Source organism: Etheostoma cragini, chromosome 8, assembly GCF_013103735.1.
Source record: "Etheostoma cragini isolate CJK2018 chromosome 8, CSU_Ecrag_1.0, whole genome shotgun sequence".
Taxonomy (NCBI): domain Eukaryota; kingdom Metazoa; phylum Chordata; class Actinopteri; order Perciformes; family Percidae; genus Etheostoma; species Etheostoma cragini.
The window spans coordinates 24,408,844-24,427,242 of record NC_048414.1 but is presented as its reverse complement, the minus strand read 5'-3'; the positions used below and the strand labels follow the sequence as shown (position 1 = coordinate 24,427,242).

The 18,399-nt window shown below is 40.7% G+C and overlaps 1 protein-coding gene across 2 annotated transcripts in view; it reads left to right on the top strand.

Moving 5' to 3' along the window:
- The first annotated feature begins 2,427 nt into the window (after window positions 1-2,427).
- The window catches only part of far1 (fatty acyl CoA reductase 1), a 28,876-nt gene continuing 12,904 nt past the window's right edge, over window positions 2,428-18,399 (top strand). Inside the window, exons 1-5 of one of the 2 annotated variants that reach the window (XM_034878395.1) lie at window positions 2,428-2,910; window positions 12,308-12,404; window positions 13,475-13,591; window positions 14,968-15,143; window positions 17,740-17,919. In XM_034878395.1, coding sequence (XP_034734286.1) covers window positions 12,333-12,404; window positions 13,475-13,591; window positions 14,968-15,143; window positions 17,740-17,919 — 545 coding nt within the window. In that variant the 5' untranslated portion in view covers window positions 2,428-2,910; window positions 12,308-12,332. The remainder of the gene's footprint in view (window positions 2,911-12,307; window positions 12,405-13,474; window positions 13,592-14,967; window positions 15,144-17,739; window positions 17,920-18,399) is intronic. The other variant, XM_034878394.1, reaches the window with a different exon arrangement.

Here is an 18,399-nt window from a genome sequence, read left to right as displayed (position 1 = left end):
AGTCGTTTCGGTAACTTAAGTGTCATCACCGCACGACGCTCACTTTTTGTGGCTATTCTCCACTACCATTGCCCCTAACAGGACTGGCATCTGGAGGTGCCTGTACCTGGCTCATAGTCACCTATTGGCGGCTAAACAGCTGCCACTGATAGGCGGCGTCCTGGAGCTCTGTAGCAGCTAAATACAGCCAGCTTCTGCTGCCTGGATTTTATCATTATATGGCTCTATGTGTTCACGTTACAGTGCTTTAGTTTAAAATGCTTCTATTTTAGGTATAAAATATGGTCTACTGGTGAAGTGGCATTGATGACTTTGAGGGGCAGATACATTCTGTCCTCACCGGGGATAAAAATAACTCTGCAGGGTCAGGGACATCACCAGAAAGCGGTAATAGTTCTACAGTAGGCCTGCTTCCCCAGGAGGCTTTTGTAGCCAGGTATAACAAATGGTTTTAGATTCAGAAGCATGTTTCCTACAGCAAGCCATGTAAAATCTGTTGTTCCCAACACATGCTATTTCTGTCAGTTCTGTCAGTCAAGATTTTAGCCTTCTTTAAAAATGTATCAAAAATCTAAATAAAACTCACACAATGTAACAAATGACACAAAGCAGAGCCCCAAGCTATTGTTGGCTGTGTTTGCAGCATGATGGCATACATGGTCCTGGTTTTAAATCTTTCAGGGGTCCTGTTGCGTGGAATGTTGTTTAGGTTGGTTTCCACTGGATGTGCTAGTTTTCAGTTGCATGAAAACATATTTAAAGGCTGAATTACTAACTGTTTATAGCAGGTAGGAGCACTGGGGCCCCAGACCGTTAAAATGTTCCACCTTCAGTGAATGTCAGTTGGTTTCTGTAATTTGATTAAAAATTTGTAAGGGAATTTGCACCAATCAGCTAAGGTGGGTCCATCTTACCAGCAAATTGACTGTGTCAAGTTCTAATGTTATGCAGTTTAACCTGGGGCCAGTTTGTATTATTTTGTATAGAGTGCTGGTTTTGTTTCTGTGTGTCTGTATACAAACACATTTCACAGAGAGATGAGGAGGTAAGTGTGGGCTCAAGAGCTAATATTTTTCCTGGGGCCCTCTATAGGTTTATCTGGCAATGATTGCCCTGAATGAGGCACTGATTTCACAAATGTAGTGGAGTTGTCACAGTGCACAAATTGCTATTAGGCTAGAGCCTGAATTGGACAAAAAGGTGCCAGTACCCTTATTCAGCAGTTCAGCAGCCAAGTGCTTTAAACATATTTATATTTATACAGATATCTTGGTTAAGCCTATTTCAAATGTATTATATGAATTTCGACACAGGATACACATGGCAAATGCTGACACATAGTTAAATGTAGAGAAAGGAGTCAGAAAGTCAGCAGACTGGCCCAATAATGCCAGTTAGCAATATATCTTAAGTCTGCTAACATTACCTAAACTTATAGCCACCACAAGCAAATGGTCATTCCGCACTAGTTATTGTAGTAGCAGTATGTACGCAGTCAGTATGACTTTTTGCATTGAGGAAGTATGTTTTATGAAGTAAACTTAATTTTTTAAGGAGAGAACGTGGCCATGTCTTCTTTCAGCCATTGTGTAGTCTGGCTTTGATTAAATGTGTTGGATCCCCTAAAGATGCCATGTAGCATACACTAGCTGACTCCAAACTGTGATTGAAGATCCCAGCCTGTGAACCTTCTTGGACACACACATGAACAGTGGGAAATCTTATATAATCCAAACTTTGTTGCAATGTAGGCCCTTCAATACAGAGAAGTATTTAGCGGACTAAAATACAGAGCTAAAATGAATAAAAAATATGAAACATTAATATATCTACTGTCCATTACAGTCAGCTGAATTTGTATGTAGGCCAGGGAATGAGATGCCTACTGACCAGTAGTAGGACTTTATTTATAAAGATGCTACCTGAATCAAACCAACTGTATGTTTCATGTACATTGAGGTTTTTGGAATTCATTTTGAAAATTAACATAAATAGTTTTTATTGGATGGACTGAACAATTTTATTGCAGAGGGAGTGCTGTGATGTATCAGTGGAAACATGAATGACATGCCATCGATCTTCCGAAAACCACAGAAATAGGCACGCACGCACTTTCTTCTTTTTGCCTTTTCTTGAAAAATAGTAAATGCGCAAAATTGGAGATGTAAACAGCTTTGCTGAATAAGTTGTAACGTAGCGAACATGTAAATCACATGACTATAGTCCAGGTATCCATCGGATGGGGGAATGATTGGGTCAGGAAATGGGTGCCATCCAGTGCGTAGGACAGTTGTGGCACAAGGTGCTTAGTGTAGGTGCGGTGCGCTATGGCCTGTTTCTCAGCCATGTCGGGTAAATTGACGTATTGGTTCAACAGCTTGAATCGCATGGCCCTAAACACCGTGTACAGCTTTTAACGGTTGTCTAGACGACATAAAATGTCTCTGCCGCAACGCTGTATTTTGCACAGGTGGCCAACTTGTACAATGCTACCTCTCTTAGCTAAACTATTTGATTTAGCAAGCTGCTTTGCAACCTACAACTAGGCTTTGCGTAACGTCAACTTGTGACGAAAGTTCGCTTTGCATAGTCAAGTATATTCGCTCTAAACAGTTGATAGAAACGCATCTACTTAGCATTTTCTTTTTTCCACAACATTTTAATAGCTGACACCCAGAATTTGCGTTTTAAGTTCACCTGAAGCGCTTTTTTTTTTAGATGAAGTAAAATACGGAGGAGTGAGACCTCTTTTCAACCTATCTGTGCCGAGCCGGTGACGTCACGGCCGTACATTTATCCGCCCAGGCTGCTGGCTTCCTGCTGCTAAGTGTCCACTCTAGCTGTACGAGCTGCTCCGCCGCCACATTACAGGCGCCCAAGTTGAAGAACCGGGAAACAACGACATTTCTGGTACGTATACCTTTCAAATTATGTCCACGAGCCGTATGTGCTCTGTATTCATTGACGGCGACGCTCATAATTGGTTTTCTAAATGCTCAACGTGTGACATCGTGTAGGAAGAGATGCACCAAGAGGAGGGAAGGGTGGCTAACACTACTTTAGTGCTGGCCGAAGATACGCAGATACAACGTTAAGGACTAAGTTAGACGTTATGGCCATTTAGCCTACTGTATACCGTTACTCGCATTTTCCCCTCACTTACGTTACCACAGAGAGTTAGTCACCAATACGACCGCCCAGCCACCCTGGGGCTGTTCTGTTAAACAAACTCAATTCTCAATGGTTCTCCTTTTCCCGCACGCTAACACTGTTTAACGTTAGGCACTCAAATGAAGAAGGTTGACTGCTCTGGCAGCATATGTGGGACTTTTAATTTAAGGCGATGGCTAACATTGCCTAATCAGCTCAACTTAATGTACTCCTATGCTAACCGCAACGTTAATCTTGTTAAAGGCATTCAAATCCCAAATAGTCGGTGTTGTTTTAATATAATAAAGTTGATTAGGCCTTTAACACGAAACGTGGTTTGCGCTGGGCTGCCGCTTGGTTCGGCGCACATCTACAGCGCACTTCGCCGAAAGTTCAACCAGACCGAACTTTAAACGCAGCTGCTGCGCCCGCGTTTTGCATGACGCAGCGAAACGCCGTCTTGGAGCGTCGCAAGCCATTGTGAACAATGGGTTTCAGAGTGCAGCGGTGTCGTTGCCGCTTTTGATCTGAAAGGCCTACAAGGGCCCTAAAGGGCCTGTCAGACCAAAGCCGGCAACAACAACGCTCGTTAACGACGGCAGTGTCGCTGCGTCAAGCAAAGCGCGCCGGTGCGGGAGCTGCGCGACTGTGCTCAAAAGTGCAAACATAGCGTCGCCAATTGAGCCAATGGACAGTGAGTGGTAAGGTGTAAGGCAGCTGTGAGTAATGAGAATCACTGGATTTGTTGGCTTCGTAATGCCTGTTGGTAGTGTGTTTTTGCTCTGATATGTTGGCTCCTGTATAATAACACTTTCTTTGCTGAAATCCATCATGTTATCACTGTTAGGATTTGTCTCAAGTAACTTATTTTAGTGATGTGTAGAAAGTTTGGGAAGGGTCATCTACCTAGTTATAGATACTTACTATTAACAATTTTTTTCCAATACGTTTTAATGTATTGTGAACTTAAAGGAGCGCTATACAGTTTTGGCCATGTCTTTTGTTTTCTTGCTTTTTGCTCGCAGGTTTCTCTATAGAGCCCCCCCCCCCCCCCCCCCCCCCCCCCCCCCCCCCCCCCCCCCCCCCCACACACACACACACACACACACACACAGCTTCAGAATAGATATTTCGCAGCTCCTCTGTTTACTTGTGTCTGACAACTCGTTCGGTCAATCTGCCGTTCCTCTGACAATGCTTCCCTAAGTTTGTTTCTTTTTTGCAAGCTCAGCCATAACTTTAGTGTAAAAAAAATTAAAATAAACTCCATCGCTACCTTGTTGGTTGGTTCTCGTTGCACTGATTTCACGTTATACTGAACGTAATATAGTGAAACGTGGGTATGTAAAACGTGCGTGTGTGTGTTTGTGTGATTTTTGCTTGAACTGCAGGTCTATACAAGCCACTTACAAAGATGGGGTGTTGTGACATCACCATGAGCCAGGAAGTCGGCATTTCTTACTAGAGTAAGCAGGTTATTGCAAACTGATCTCAGTGTTGCTGGAGGATGCAGCGTTCCAATGGTTTAACATTATTGCCTTTTAGTAAACACATTTCATCTGCTTGGTAAATCTTTCCTGTAGGGGTTGAATTAGGGCTGTACAATTAATTAAATTCTTTCTTTTTAAAGCGTCATTTCATAGCCCATCTACCGCTCCGTAAACCACTGTTTGATCATGTGCCAGTCAGAGTAGTTCCCTGCACCCCCTGCAGCTCAGTTTCTAGATGTAGACAGTCAGAGTAACGGGAGGAAAACTCAACAGATAGCAGTCAGTTTTTGAATTTACCAGCAAACGCAACATTTTGTGCCGTGTCTGTTATTTTTCAGACAACAGTAGTGACCAGTGCTAGCAGCGTCTGTTAGCTGTTAGCTCCTCTAGGATGCACCGGTGCTAATTATCCCAAGAAGAAACTAGGAATGGTTTTATACAAGTAGACAAGTCTTTGTCAAATCATTACTCTTTATCTGGCAGTGGTTTTTCACATTACATGGTGCTTATTGCAGGGCTTGACATTAAGTGTTGGCCTTGCCAACATGCTTTTTTCATCATTATTTGTCAAAAATAAGTTAGTCTTAAAGTTCTGGCTAAGAACATAAAATGTTTTCTAATCAAACAAAACGGTTTGGCCACATTGTAGACTACCAATACCTGGTGAAGCATAAGCTCAACAGCACAGTCAATGGAGACACTGGCATGATTGGCTCTGTAAATGTGCCATCATATTGAAGTATTGCTGCTAGAATAAGCCACTTGCTGTGCATGCTGGTTGCGCACAGTCCCCGCTTTGTCCACCACTTTTTTTCGTCGTTCAGCTTCAACACTAAATCCATATGCTCCCTACAGCAGACAGAGACTGACTCCTGCAATTATCAGTGCCAACTATGTCAGACATTTTGAGTGTGCCTCTCCTACACAAAATATCCTTGCATATTTTGTGTAGGCCTCCAAGACACAGACTAAAAGACGTGTATGCAACAAATCTTTAGTTGGTGTGTATACCTACTCTTTAAATGTGAAGCACAGACATGACACCAATGGTTTTTCCTACAGCTAAGATTCATAGTTACTTGAGAACAGGTTCTTATTTACAATGGCGGCCTGGCAAGTGGCACTTAGGGTGAGGGGAAAGTTTGCCTCCTGAGCCTATGTTCCTCTTCCTCCAATAGGTCCTGTTTTCAGCTGGTACTTTCTGATAGGCCAGGCCATGGGTTTGAGTTTAAAGTAATGTTAAAATGCAAACTGTCTTTAACTTTGAATTAAGTCCCATACTGTCCAACTGCATCTTAATAATAAATTTAACACTTAACGTTAACACTAGATTTCTCTTGTGGCTTTCCTTTTCTGTGAGTGCATTCAGAAGCTGCCTTCAGTCAGTGTGCAGCTCTGCTGTAGTCATGTGACCAGCATACAGCTGGAGCTGGCCACCTGGCAATGGATGTGATGCAGCAAACTGAATCTGCAGCATTGGCCTGAGTAGGTGTCCTCAGAGTGTAGTGCACAAATATTCTATTGTCTTCTATCTCTCTGAATTCATGTTTTCAGTGTTATTTGATATGCTGTTTTATTTGACGGTGCAATTGTCTGAATGGTGATTCAGTGGCATTCCAAATATTGTTCATGTTCAATTCTTTAGTATTCATCTTATTATTGGTATACAGTTTCACCAGATGACCCACCCATGTTAATAACATCTGCAGAGTGTTGAGGCAAGTTGGATTCTCCTAGCACCTCTGTTATATTTTCCGTATTAGGGGTCCGAAGTGGCTGAGAACCGTGTTGGCGATGCGGTTCACAGATCCAGCAGAGCTGTGAAACCCTGCTATTTTCCTTAAGTTTCTTTCCTATTGATAAGTCATGCTATAGCCTAAACCTTACATGGTTGGGTGGTGCCATTTTAATTTCCAGATCCCTGCAAGGACCTCAGAAAAAAGAATTCAACCACTTCCATCACTAAGTGACACTAAAACAGAATAAACTCGTAACTCCCAAACCGTACATTGCACATAAAAAATACACATATCCACGCCTTCCCTGAATTCAGCTGAATCTCCTAATATAGGGCACCCACACATTTCCGCGTAGTCCTTTATGTGCGAAAAATTGCAACATATCTTCAACCAACTCCTCCTAGACTGTGTGCGACCGATCTGCACAAACCTTGGTAAGTTGAATCTCCCGACCACACATCACAGACCCAAAAACTGCACATATGGACCATTAGGTGGTGCTATAACCCCGTCAAAAGTGTTTTTGCCTATAAACGCCCACATTACCCATAGCACGTTAGAAACTTGTACACCACGTGTTCCTTGAATCAAATTCCTCCTAGGCCGTGTGAACGAAACCTGGTATCTAGCATCACCGGATGAACCTGACCAAAAGTTATCAAGAACATCTTGCTATGTTAAACTATTTACCACCCACAAACTTCTGTAGCTAGTAACAAAACACCAGCTTTAGCATAACTCTGCCAGATGAAATGCTAACTGTGAAACACTTGAGGTTTGTTTCACATGCTACTCTAAAATTATGTACCACATTTGATGAAGGTTGCCCAATAGGGGGCGCTATAATCAACATGAATACGTTTTGCCAATAACTCCATTGATTGAACACTTGCAAATAAAATCTCTGCCATCATAATGAAATGTCTTACGCTTTGACATGCTGCTTTGTGGTTCTGTACCAAATTTGGCTACGATTGGCCAATAGGGGGGCGCTTTAGTCAACACAGACAGACTTTTTACTTAATCAATGTTAATGGGATATTTGCAATGTGCCACAGACCTTGAAGGTCCTACTTACTTGATATTTCCTTAAGTTACGCCTTGGGTTCAGCTTTTGCGTGGTTGTCGGGCGAAACAATATGCCGTTTACCAATTGGGTTAAAGAAAAGTGGTTAAGAAAGGACTTAGGATGTCATTTTATTTGACTTTTTAACTACACTACACTGGTGTTTTTGTTTTTCGTGCCTCAGATTTCAGATCAAACCAATTTTTTTTTCTTTTTTACTTAATCAGATTCAGCGGTCACTGCATGAGTTTTTACTTCCTTGTATCCATTGCTGATGCTACTAAATATGTCTTGTTTTTTTTGTTAACTTCTTTCAGCAGTACCCGCATTTCAGAATTGCTAAAGTTTAAAGTAAAGTAAGTGTGCACACGGCACTGCCATCTCATGCCCTTTTCTGGTAATTAACGGGGAGTTTACCTATGCTAAATAGAGCAATGCGCACTAGCATTCAATTTACGAAGACGTTGGGATTCATTTATAAGAACACACTTGCAAAAAATTCTGCAGTTTAATAACATGTCATGAATCAGATGTAGGCTTTTCTTTGGAAAAATGTTCTTAAGAATGAGGCCCATGTACTTAGGGAGGCAATCAGGCTTTCACACGAGGCACAGAGATCTTCCAAGTGAAGCCATTTCCACAAACTGCCGCGCTGCCTCCTGTATTAAATCTACATACCGTGCGTGGAAACACATCGGATGCAGCATGCGCTCACCATTAGGTTGCATCCTATTCCTAAAATGTATTTGTTGTGCTTGCCGCTGGGCTCAGAGCAAAATAGGCAAGACTTTCTACATTACGTCATGTATGCAGCAATATTTGAATGCACGTCACGTCTGCGTCCGGTGTTTACATTAGACGTGGAGTACATGCGACACTGTGTAGGATACACAACGATTCCAGTAGTGATTTGGTGACGAAGATGGTGCTTTCTTTGAATAAAAAGAGAGCCTAGACACTGGCACTGGTTGTGAGGCTATAGGGGGGGAAGGCAGCATCAAGAAGGGTGTGGATACACAAGACCCTCAGGTCCAGAGAGCAGCTGGGGGAATTCCGGCTAGTGAGGCAGCGCCAATTTACTGTGACTGGTTCTAGGTGTAATTATTGCTCAACAGAGCAATTTGATAGTCGGCTGACAAGAGTCGGGCCTACTATTTCTTGGATGGTTTATGAATGGGTTTTTATTTCTAAATAAAATTTTGCATTTCAACAATCGGTGTCATTGCATGTTTACATACATAAGAGGTCTGCAGTTGGGTATAATAAAGATAAGCTATGAGCCTAAATTCATACATTCATCATTCATTCATACTCTGGAAAACACTTTGGTAATTGCATATGTGCTATTAATTACTCCAAAACTGGTGCATATGCACTTGGAAATGGGTAGTTATTCTGTGTAAAGGCCATATAACTACCTACGTGTGAACTTCAATGAAAATGAGTGAAAGTGCTCCAATCAGGATTTTTGGGGCCAATCATGGAATGCTGGAGGCAGTAAAGGTTGATAATCATCACCGGGTCTATTTGAAGCCTTCTATTTATCATGTCATACTGTATTTTTTTTAATATATATATATATATATTTAAGTCTTAACAATATATATGTAGTAAAATAAACAGAAGATAATGTATTGGGAATTGTCAACTGTTTGTGTGTGTCTTTCAAAACTTCTAGGTTCAACCTTTTTCTAAGGCAATCATACTAACTAACCTAATTAATTAACTAATATAATTTATATTATATAATAGAATATTTATAACTAATTAACCCGTTCATACTTTTTCAACTATTCTCACAACTAAGAGGTAAAATGTTTCATTGTCCATTAAACTGAAAATTCATCTTTGGCCCCCTTCTGGCAACATAAAACACAGCACACAGACAATACAAGTTGTATAGATACATAAAATGCAAGTTAAGAAATGTGTGTGTGTGTGCACAAACCATTCTCATCACTGAACATTATCATCTCCCTAGCTGTGTGGTGAATGAGTGAGTTACTCTATCTATGCAGTAGAAACCCGGAATAAATAAATGTAATCATTAAACTTAATATTGACTAGCTGTCTCTTCTGAGAGGAAAAGATTAATGTGGGAAAAGCAACTTCCTCTGTTTGTTAGCCAGTCGCAAACCATGTTTAAGGCTCATACCGGCAGTACTGTTTTGGAGTGTGTAGAATCAATGGCATTAATTAATCCCCACGGAGGGGTAGGGTCTGTGTTGTGTGGGAGCGTATTCGGCAGTATGTGGCGGTTAACATTGATTGGTGTGGTGGGCAGCCACAAAGATACCAATGTCTGCCTTTCAACATGCAGCATTCATATCGCAATTTCTTTAGAAATTGCATTCTATAGTTATTGTTCTGCATACGTTCAGCTACAAAACATTCAAAAATCAAAATGTTAAGCTCATTAAGGACATTTTGGCTGCTGTTCTGCTATTCATACTTACCTTAATACAACTATCATCCACACTACGTATGTTCTGTACAAAATGGGTCTTGCAGTTGGTGGGGAAAAAAACTGCGCTGTCCGTGTCTCAAACCTGCGGCCGCCTTGATCTCGCGTGGGTATTGTTGCCCACGTGTGCATGTCGTCCGAGCAAGTCGGGATCAAATCTAAGACACAAATCTAACCGGCCTGCTTTGGGTGGCAAATGCCATGAACGATTCTGCGCAGACCTTGCTCATCTTGAATGAGCCTAGTGACAATATCTATGCCTGTACAGTAAAATGATTCATCCTTTAAAGAGAACACCTTACCAAATTGCCAGATGCCATCGAATGGGGGGCATTTTCCAACTCAAGTCGGTTGTGACGACGAACTGCAGTCAGGTCAAGACCCTGATGAGGACGACTAGCATGCAGATGTGCTTCCCTGAGACAGTTTGTGCAGAAATTCTTTGGTTATGCAAACTGATTGTTGCAGCAGCTGTCCTGGTGGCTGGTTTCAGACGGAATGGATGTGGAGGTCCTGGGCTGGTGTGGTTCCATATGGTCTGCGGTTGTGAGGCCAGTTGGATATACTGCCAAATTCTTTGAAACGCCTTTTGGATAAGGCTTATGGTAGAGAAATTAACATTTAATTCACGGGAAACCACTTTGGACAGACTTGCCGTTAGCATGCCAATTGCACGCTCCCTCAAAAGCTATGGCATTGTGATAATGTGATAATTTTACAATGGCCTTTTATCTCCTGTGCAATAATCATGCTGTCTAATCAGCAACTTGATATGCCACACCTGTGAGGTGGATGGATTATCTCTGCTAAGGAGAAGTGCAGGCTAACGCAGATTTGTTAACGATATTTGAGTACGCCTTTTGTGGACGCTCGTGAAAAATGGGGGCAAAACAAGTGTGTATATATTTTTGTTCAGTGTAACTATCATGATGTAAACGTCTACCCAAAATCAATCAATACCGAAGTAAGTGCAAATTTTGTGAATGATTTGTCAGGAAAAAAACTAAATACCAAATGGACTTAAGACGCACATTAACGGTTGTTTTGAACTTTGGTTCAAGTAAAGTGTTGAACTTTTTTTGAAGTCAATCGACTCCCATATTTCTCTAGACATCCCAGTATCAATATACATTAACCCACGCTTCCTCACACTTTTGGGGTGCTTTAAGGCTGGGACAATTTGATTACATAAATGCGTTGACACAAATAAGTAGCGTTGCGTCTTAAAAAAAAAAGTTGACTGCTTTAAATTGGGCTCAGGCTCATAATTCCCTTTTTAGAAAAGGGTAGAGAAAAAAACTGCAATTATATTTTTATTTTACTAATGAAGGCCTAAATTAAATATTAACCCCTAGCTTCCAAAAAAATTGTTAATATCTTAACTATAGACAACAGTCATGTTTTACAAGCTTTTTTAGAGAATAAAACCAGACTGACAATTAACTGAATAACTGACCTTAGGTCTCTGAGGGTCAAGCAGTATTACGTTGTGGTGGTGTGCTAGTGCTTTAATAGCAGACTTGGGTTTGACATTGTTTGGATTAAGTGTTGTATATTCAAACAATGGCTGATAAAAAGAATCCCATAGTTATTGATTAGATAAGTTATCTCTTGAATTGCCGTTATCAGCTCCAGTCCTTTTGCTTAAATCAACATAATGTGACTGATAAGGCTTCATGCAGTAGGGCATAGAGTCAACACATTATTTTGTGATTTGTTTTCCAACTGTAATGTTTGCCACATATTTGGGACTAGAAAGAATTATTCAATCAACAAATTAATCTGCAATATGTTTTTTGACGTAATTAAAAAAAAAAAAAAAGTGAATTTGTCTGTATACTTTCAAAGTTTGCAACTGGTTAGGGATGTTTATGATTAACAGTTAACCGATAACAATTTTGACGGTATAGAACATTTTTTGCATAGTAAATAACACACAACTTTGCACTAGCACGTAGCTTTTTATTTTTTTCAATTTGTGGCATCAGTGGCCTGGCAGTAAGCACAAACCACAACTGGTACCAGATTGGCACAGAGTAAATCCTGATTAGTGCTCAGAAGTCTGTCATTACTTCTCATCCTTTTCATGACATCTGTCATGTAAAATGTTGGACTAGTATGATCAAATAGGGCTGCATTGTACTTGTGTGTGTGTGTGTGTGTGTGTGTGTGTATTCATTCATATATATCCAAGTTTGCTGTTTAATGTGTTTCAGACGAGTGAGGCTGAAGTCTGTAAAAGACTTGACTTCCTTCCACACTACAATTCAGATTTTATTTTTTCAACTTTATTTAGGTTCACATCCTTAGCCTCCACATAGGATACACCTCAAGGGCACGCTGTAAGTTTGTCTCCCAATTGAAATCCTCCTTTTGCTTTTGTTTTTTTCCTGTGCAGGTGGAGTGGTGTTGAGGAGCTCATCATGGTGAACATCCCAGAATACTATGCAGGAAAAACAGTGCTGATCACTGGAGCAACAGGCTTCATGGGCAAGGTACAGTAGTACTTTGATAAAGCAAGTAGCCAATGCCAGGGCAGCCTCTAGCTCACCCAGTAAGAGCGTTTGTTCATGTAGGCTGAGTCCAGCAGCGGCTCGGGTTCAAATCCAACCTGTGAGCCTTTGCTCAGTCTCTCCCCCCGTATCCCCCATCTCTCTCCCCCTCTCCTGTTTATCAACTGTAATGAAGGGGGAAAAGCCCCCAAAAAATCATCTGTAAAAGTAGCCAATGGCATTGACATGACTGAACCCAACCATGTGGGCTACCGGGTGAGATGAGAGGAAACCTGTCTGAAAATCCTTCCAGTTCATTCTTTTCAACATAACACGCAAGCAAATAAGTTACATACTGTACTTTTTGCTGCTTTATTGGCCCACAAGTGTATGCTAACTTAAGGGTGTTATTAGTAAAAATGTTGTCACTAACAGTAACTAAACATGTAGATTTGAGGTCTGTTAACTTAAACTTAGGGGCGGCTGTGGCTCAGTGGTAAAGCGGTTGCCTGACACTGAACCCCAAGTTGCCCCCGATGCTGCGCCATCGGAGTGTAAATGTGTATGTGAGTGTTTATCTGATGAGCAGGTGCCACCTTGTACGGCAGCCTCGGCCACAGTGTATGACTGTGTGTGAAGGGTTCCTGTACTATGTAAAAGCGCTTTGAGTAGTTGTTAAGACTACAAAAGTGCTATATAAATACAGCCCTTTTACATTTAACCATGAAGCGGTAAGAATGAAAATTGTCATGACAATTTGACACTTATTTTATGCTAAATTGGGAGTATTGTATTGTGCTGACATGGTTAATAAGAACATGTTTTCACCTGGTTTTAAAATCCTGTCTGAGTGAGCCAATCACTAGTCTACATTTCTTTACATCTGGCAGTAGATATGGTCATCCTTTTACAGCCTTATTAAACCAAAGCTATTGTTTTTCATTTATTCAAGTCTGTTCAGACTTTGTGGAGGTATAAGCATTCTTGACACCACACCTTAGTTTAATTCTCTTCACTTCTGGAATGGAAAAACTTAACTTTCCTTTGTACCTCCCACTTGCTCATTGTTAAAGGTGCTGCTGGAGAAGCTGCTGAGGTCCTGCCCAGGAGTCAAAACTGTCTATGTGATGGTCAGGTCCAAAGCTGGTCACAGCCCTCAGGCCCGCATTGCTGACGTCATCAACTGCAAGGTGAGTAGAGAGATGGGGTGGCACCATTTGATGGGTGTTTGATGGATGTAAAGGATTACGTGAGGGTGAAGTCTGTTGTTACCAGCTATACGTGAGTTGTTAGTTTGATGATTCAGGAGTTGAAGTAAAAACAGGTTGCACAACACAAGCTGGTTGTTGTAAAGTGGAGTGAAGATGCCCCTAAAATGTGCACCTCCCCTAGCAGTTGAATGTAGTTTGGTTGTCTATCGAAGGATAATTCTCAAAAGTAATTTCTTTGGGAATGCATTTTCAGTTACTGACTACATCCTTTGTGATGACACTGTCAGTGTTTTGTGTACGCATGCATTATTTTCCCAGTTTACGGGATAATATAGTATAGTGTGTATATAGTATAACTAGTGTTGTGTACAGAAACGTGGTCCCGCTAGGGTATGGGTGCCGACGTAAATGGTGGTAGCGACCAACTAAGAACAAAATTTTCTGTGCCTTATTCTGGTGTCTGACATTATGCTACACTCGACAGCAGGTAACATTAGCCTGCCTTTAGCTAGCAGCTGGATTAAACACGGTTACAATGCTGACAGCTAGTGTTAAACGGTGAAAATTGTGACTGTAGGGGATTCCAACACAGTGTTGGGACGGTCTGCTCTGCAGCGCAGCTGCTGCAAATGTCGGAATTAAACACCACACGTTGTGTTCACTTAAAATGGGTAGCCTTGTGGTGCATTCAAAGTTGTTAAATACCGTTTTTTTGTCTGGTAGTTGTTTTTGTTGTTCAACAGCAATTCACTGGGGAAATAAGTTATAGTTTTTACATTATTAATATTTATTATATGGCCTTGGCAATAAACAAGCCGTTCTTTAATGTCGCCGACGGTTTAGTCCCCTTTTTTTTTTTTATTAACTTTTATTATTTACGTATTGGTTAAGGCACCGTTTTAAAAGTATCTCTTTGGCAGTGGTGGGGGGGGGGGGGAACCTATGTGTAACTGTATGAAAGTGAATGATTTAAATTCTGCTGAATTGTTTAGATGTCAACTTCTGCGGAATCTTTTTTCCAGAGGCTTGTTTATTTATGACTATTTATGTATAACACAGCCATCTTCACCTAGTGTAAAAAAAGAGTGAGTGTTTCTGAAAATAATGCTTTGTGTTTTAAAAATGTTGTTTAGGAAAGCAGCCTTCTGATTGCCTTTTTTTTTTTTTTAAGTAGTCCCATTTATTCTAGTTCAAAGTCTTTCCCCTCTAAATTGGGATCAAAAAGCCCATATCAGTCGGTCTTATTTATCTTGTTCACGTGATAAGTGATAAAGGATTTATATTTTATAATTGTACATAACCGTTTACTATGTACTGTAACTTGGACATCATTTTGACGTCTTTTCCCCACTCAGTTGTTTGAGAGATTGCAAGATGAACAACCAGGCTTTGCAGAGAAGATCATAGCAGTGAACAGTGACCTTACACAGCCAGAGCTGGATCTGAGTAAAGAGGATCAGAGCATCCTGGTTGACAACATTAACATTGTTTTCCACTGTGCCGCCACCATCCGCTTTAATGAGCCACTCAAGTGAGTAATCTGTTTAATTTATTTTTATTTGAGAATATGTGTGCAATGCCTATTTCCCTCCAACTGCACTTTAAAAGGGCCCAACAGTAACGGTTGACCTTGGCAATCAGATGAGTCAATTGTGAACCGTTTCATGGCTTCTGGTTGGCCCCTTTGGCAAACACCTGTTCAATATTTAGGGGTGGACGGGAACCGCGTGTAGCAAAGCTATGCGGTTCGCACAGAAGCAGGGCTGTGGAACCCTATTGTTTTTCTAATGATTATTTTTCTCCTCCTCCATTTTTATTCTTTGCATAAAACTCACGCTAAAGCCTAAACCGTAAATGATGTGCCATTTTTAGGACTGGTCCAAAACTCTGCAAAGACCTCAGGTGCAACAATTGACCAACTTCCACCACAAAGTGGCGCTATAGCAGAAAAAAACGCATTTGGCCCTAAAACCCCAAACCGTACATCGGACAATCAAAAACCATATAACAGTGTGTTCCTTGGATCCAACTGAATCATTTGATATAGGAAACGCCCATTTCTGCCTAGACTTTTATGCCTGAAAGATTGTGATTTATCAAAAATGATCTTTTTTTTAACTCCCTCTAGACCGTGCAATTGATCTGCATGAAACTTGGCAAATAGCATCTCTATACCAACCTGACAAAGTTGTTAAAATAATTTTTATAAGTAAAAATTGCATACTACGCACAAACAAATTTGTGTAGCTAACTATGAAAACACCATGCCATATGTTGGCCAAAATAAATGCTGTCAAAGCCAAACTTTAGATTATTCTTTGGTAAGACCATCTGTAGCTACCAAACAAATTTCACAAAATTGGTCTCTAAGGGGTGCTACATATACACAAAGTTTATCTCATGAACAGCTCATCCGATGGTTTTTATTTTATTTTTCATTTATTAATTTTTTTTACAAAATTTGAGAAGTCTAAGACTAGGGCCACTCCTGAGGTGCCACTTACAGTGGGGTATTGATCAGTTGAGGTGGGCGTGGCCTATAGGACCAAGTTTGGATTAACCACTTACATTTAAGGGAATTACAGGAAATTAACAGGTTAGATGTACAATGGGTAGCTGACCAGACTATCCAAATATTACACATTTGGACCACTAGGTGGCGCTGCAAAGAAGTCAAACGTGTTTTTGCCTATTACTCCCTCAATATCTATTTGTTTGCTGAATCAAGCTGAGTCTCCTGACATAGGCCTTGCCCATTTTTGCTTAAAGTTATTTTTGCAATAGCGCGATCTAAGCGCAAAACCAACTTTTCCGAACTCGTCCTAGGCCGTGACCTGTGATCATTGTTTTTCATGCTGCTTAGAAGCTCTCTACCAATTTTGGTAAAGATGGGCCATTAGGCGGCTCTATAATCAACGTTTATTGGTTTTGTCTAAAAACTCAATTGCAATATCTCTGCCACAGTAAATGCTATCGACACCAAACCTGTGATAATTGTTTGGCATGCCGCTCGGAGGCCGTGTACCAAATTTGGTAAAGATAGGCCATTAGGGGGTGCTATAATCAACGACCAAACGGCACTTGCGATTCATAACTTTGCAACTTAATTATATAACTAGTAGAAACATACTCCTGTCTTTTGGAGCTAAAAACAGTGCCCCCCTAGTTGATTTTGTTTTTATATAGCACAGAAATCAAAACTTGATAAAACTAGAAAATCTTATTCCAAAAGAAGACAATATTTCATTTTTGATGTCTCTGTAAACTTTAAACGCTACATCCCGTGTTCATGCGCAACACAGGTCTTGTTGTGAAAAGATACAGGCAGCGCAATTATATTCATGTTAATGCAAGTCAAAATCTGGTGCTAATATGGTATCGTTGCCCAGTATCTACTGGACGGAATAGCTACGCAGATTTCAGTGCCTCATTATGGTGGCACAGTTAAAATGCTGACAGCTAAACAGTGTAAAAGTGGCTATTTCACTATAGAGGATTCCAACACCGGGACGTACAGCAGTCTATGAGCTAAAAGACACAAACTAGCACTGGCCATTGGTGGAAAAACAACACAGAACTGGTATTGTGGTGCACATAAAGTTATTGTAAAAATCTGTTTTTGTCGTTAAACAAACTGGTGAAAGAATTAATTGTCATACTTAAAATGTGCGCTATAGTTACATAAAATGAATTGCTTCAAATATAGACAGTTTAAAACAACCATATATTCAATTGGTCCACCAAAAACTGATGCCTCGTTGCAAAGCCTGGCAACCACTTTAAAAAGTTAGCGTGTTTAAGTTAACCGGGTTCCTTCAATGTTTTGTTCCTGATCTTGTTAATTGGAAAATGATTAAGGTCTGTTGTGTTTTACTCTGTCAAATGAATGATTAGCAGGCAGTTTCTTCCAGTCTTTATGCTAGGCTAACCAAATCCTAGCTCGAGCCATTTGATTGGTATCCATCTTATCTTGCAGATTTTGACCTCACTCGGTTGTCAAGACGGTCTGTTTTTAGTCCCCCTTTGCTAATACAAATAACTGAAGAATAAAACATGTTCATGCTGTATTTGGTCAGTTCATTTCATCCATTGAATAGGTCAAACATTAACTTACTTTTCCTCCTCAGAGATGCAATGCAGCTGAATGTCCTGGCCACCCAAAAGATGCTGGCACTGGCCCACAGGATGAAGCACCTGGAGGTCTTCCTTCATGTTTCCACAGCCTATGCCAACTGTGATCGAGAGCTCATTGAAGAAATTGTATACCCTCCCCCCGTAGACTACCGCAGACTCATCGATACTCTGGAGTAAGTTGATCAGCACTTTTCCAACGAATGTCTATTGCACAGTCAATCAACTGTTGTGTGGTTGTATAGGATTTTATGTATACAGATGTGTGGATGGTATTTTTGGCATTAGTATAAAGTAACATGGGAATATTGAGGTTTTTAAGAGATGCTTGATTTCTTTTTACTTACTAGAGTCATGAAAAGCAAGTAGGAATATATTAAGGTTGTCAGTGATGCACTGAGCATGCAAGCTTAGCCATGGCCGTAGAGTAAATGGTTGCTTAGCAGCCCTTATCTTGTAGAAGCTGAGTTGGATTAGTAAAACAGCATAGGTCTACAGTGTGAGTAGATATTAATGATTCTGAGGGATTGTACACATATGGAAATTCAGACCTTGCTGAATGCAATTGTTGTCTCTGTGTAGAACATTTTGTGTGTGTGTGTGTGTGTGTGTGTGTGTGTGTGTGTGTGTGTGTGTGTGTGTGTGTGTGTGTGTGT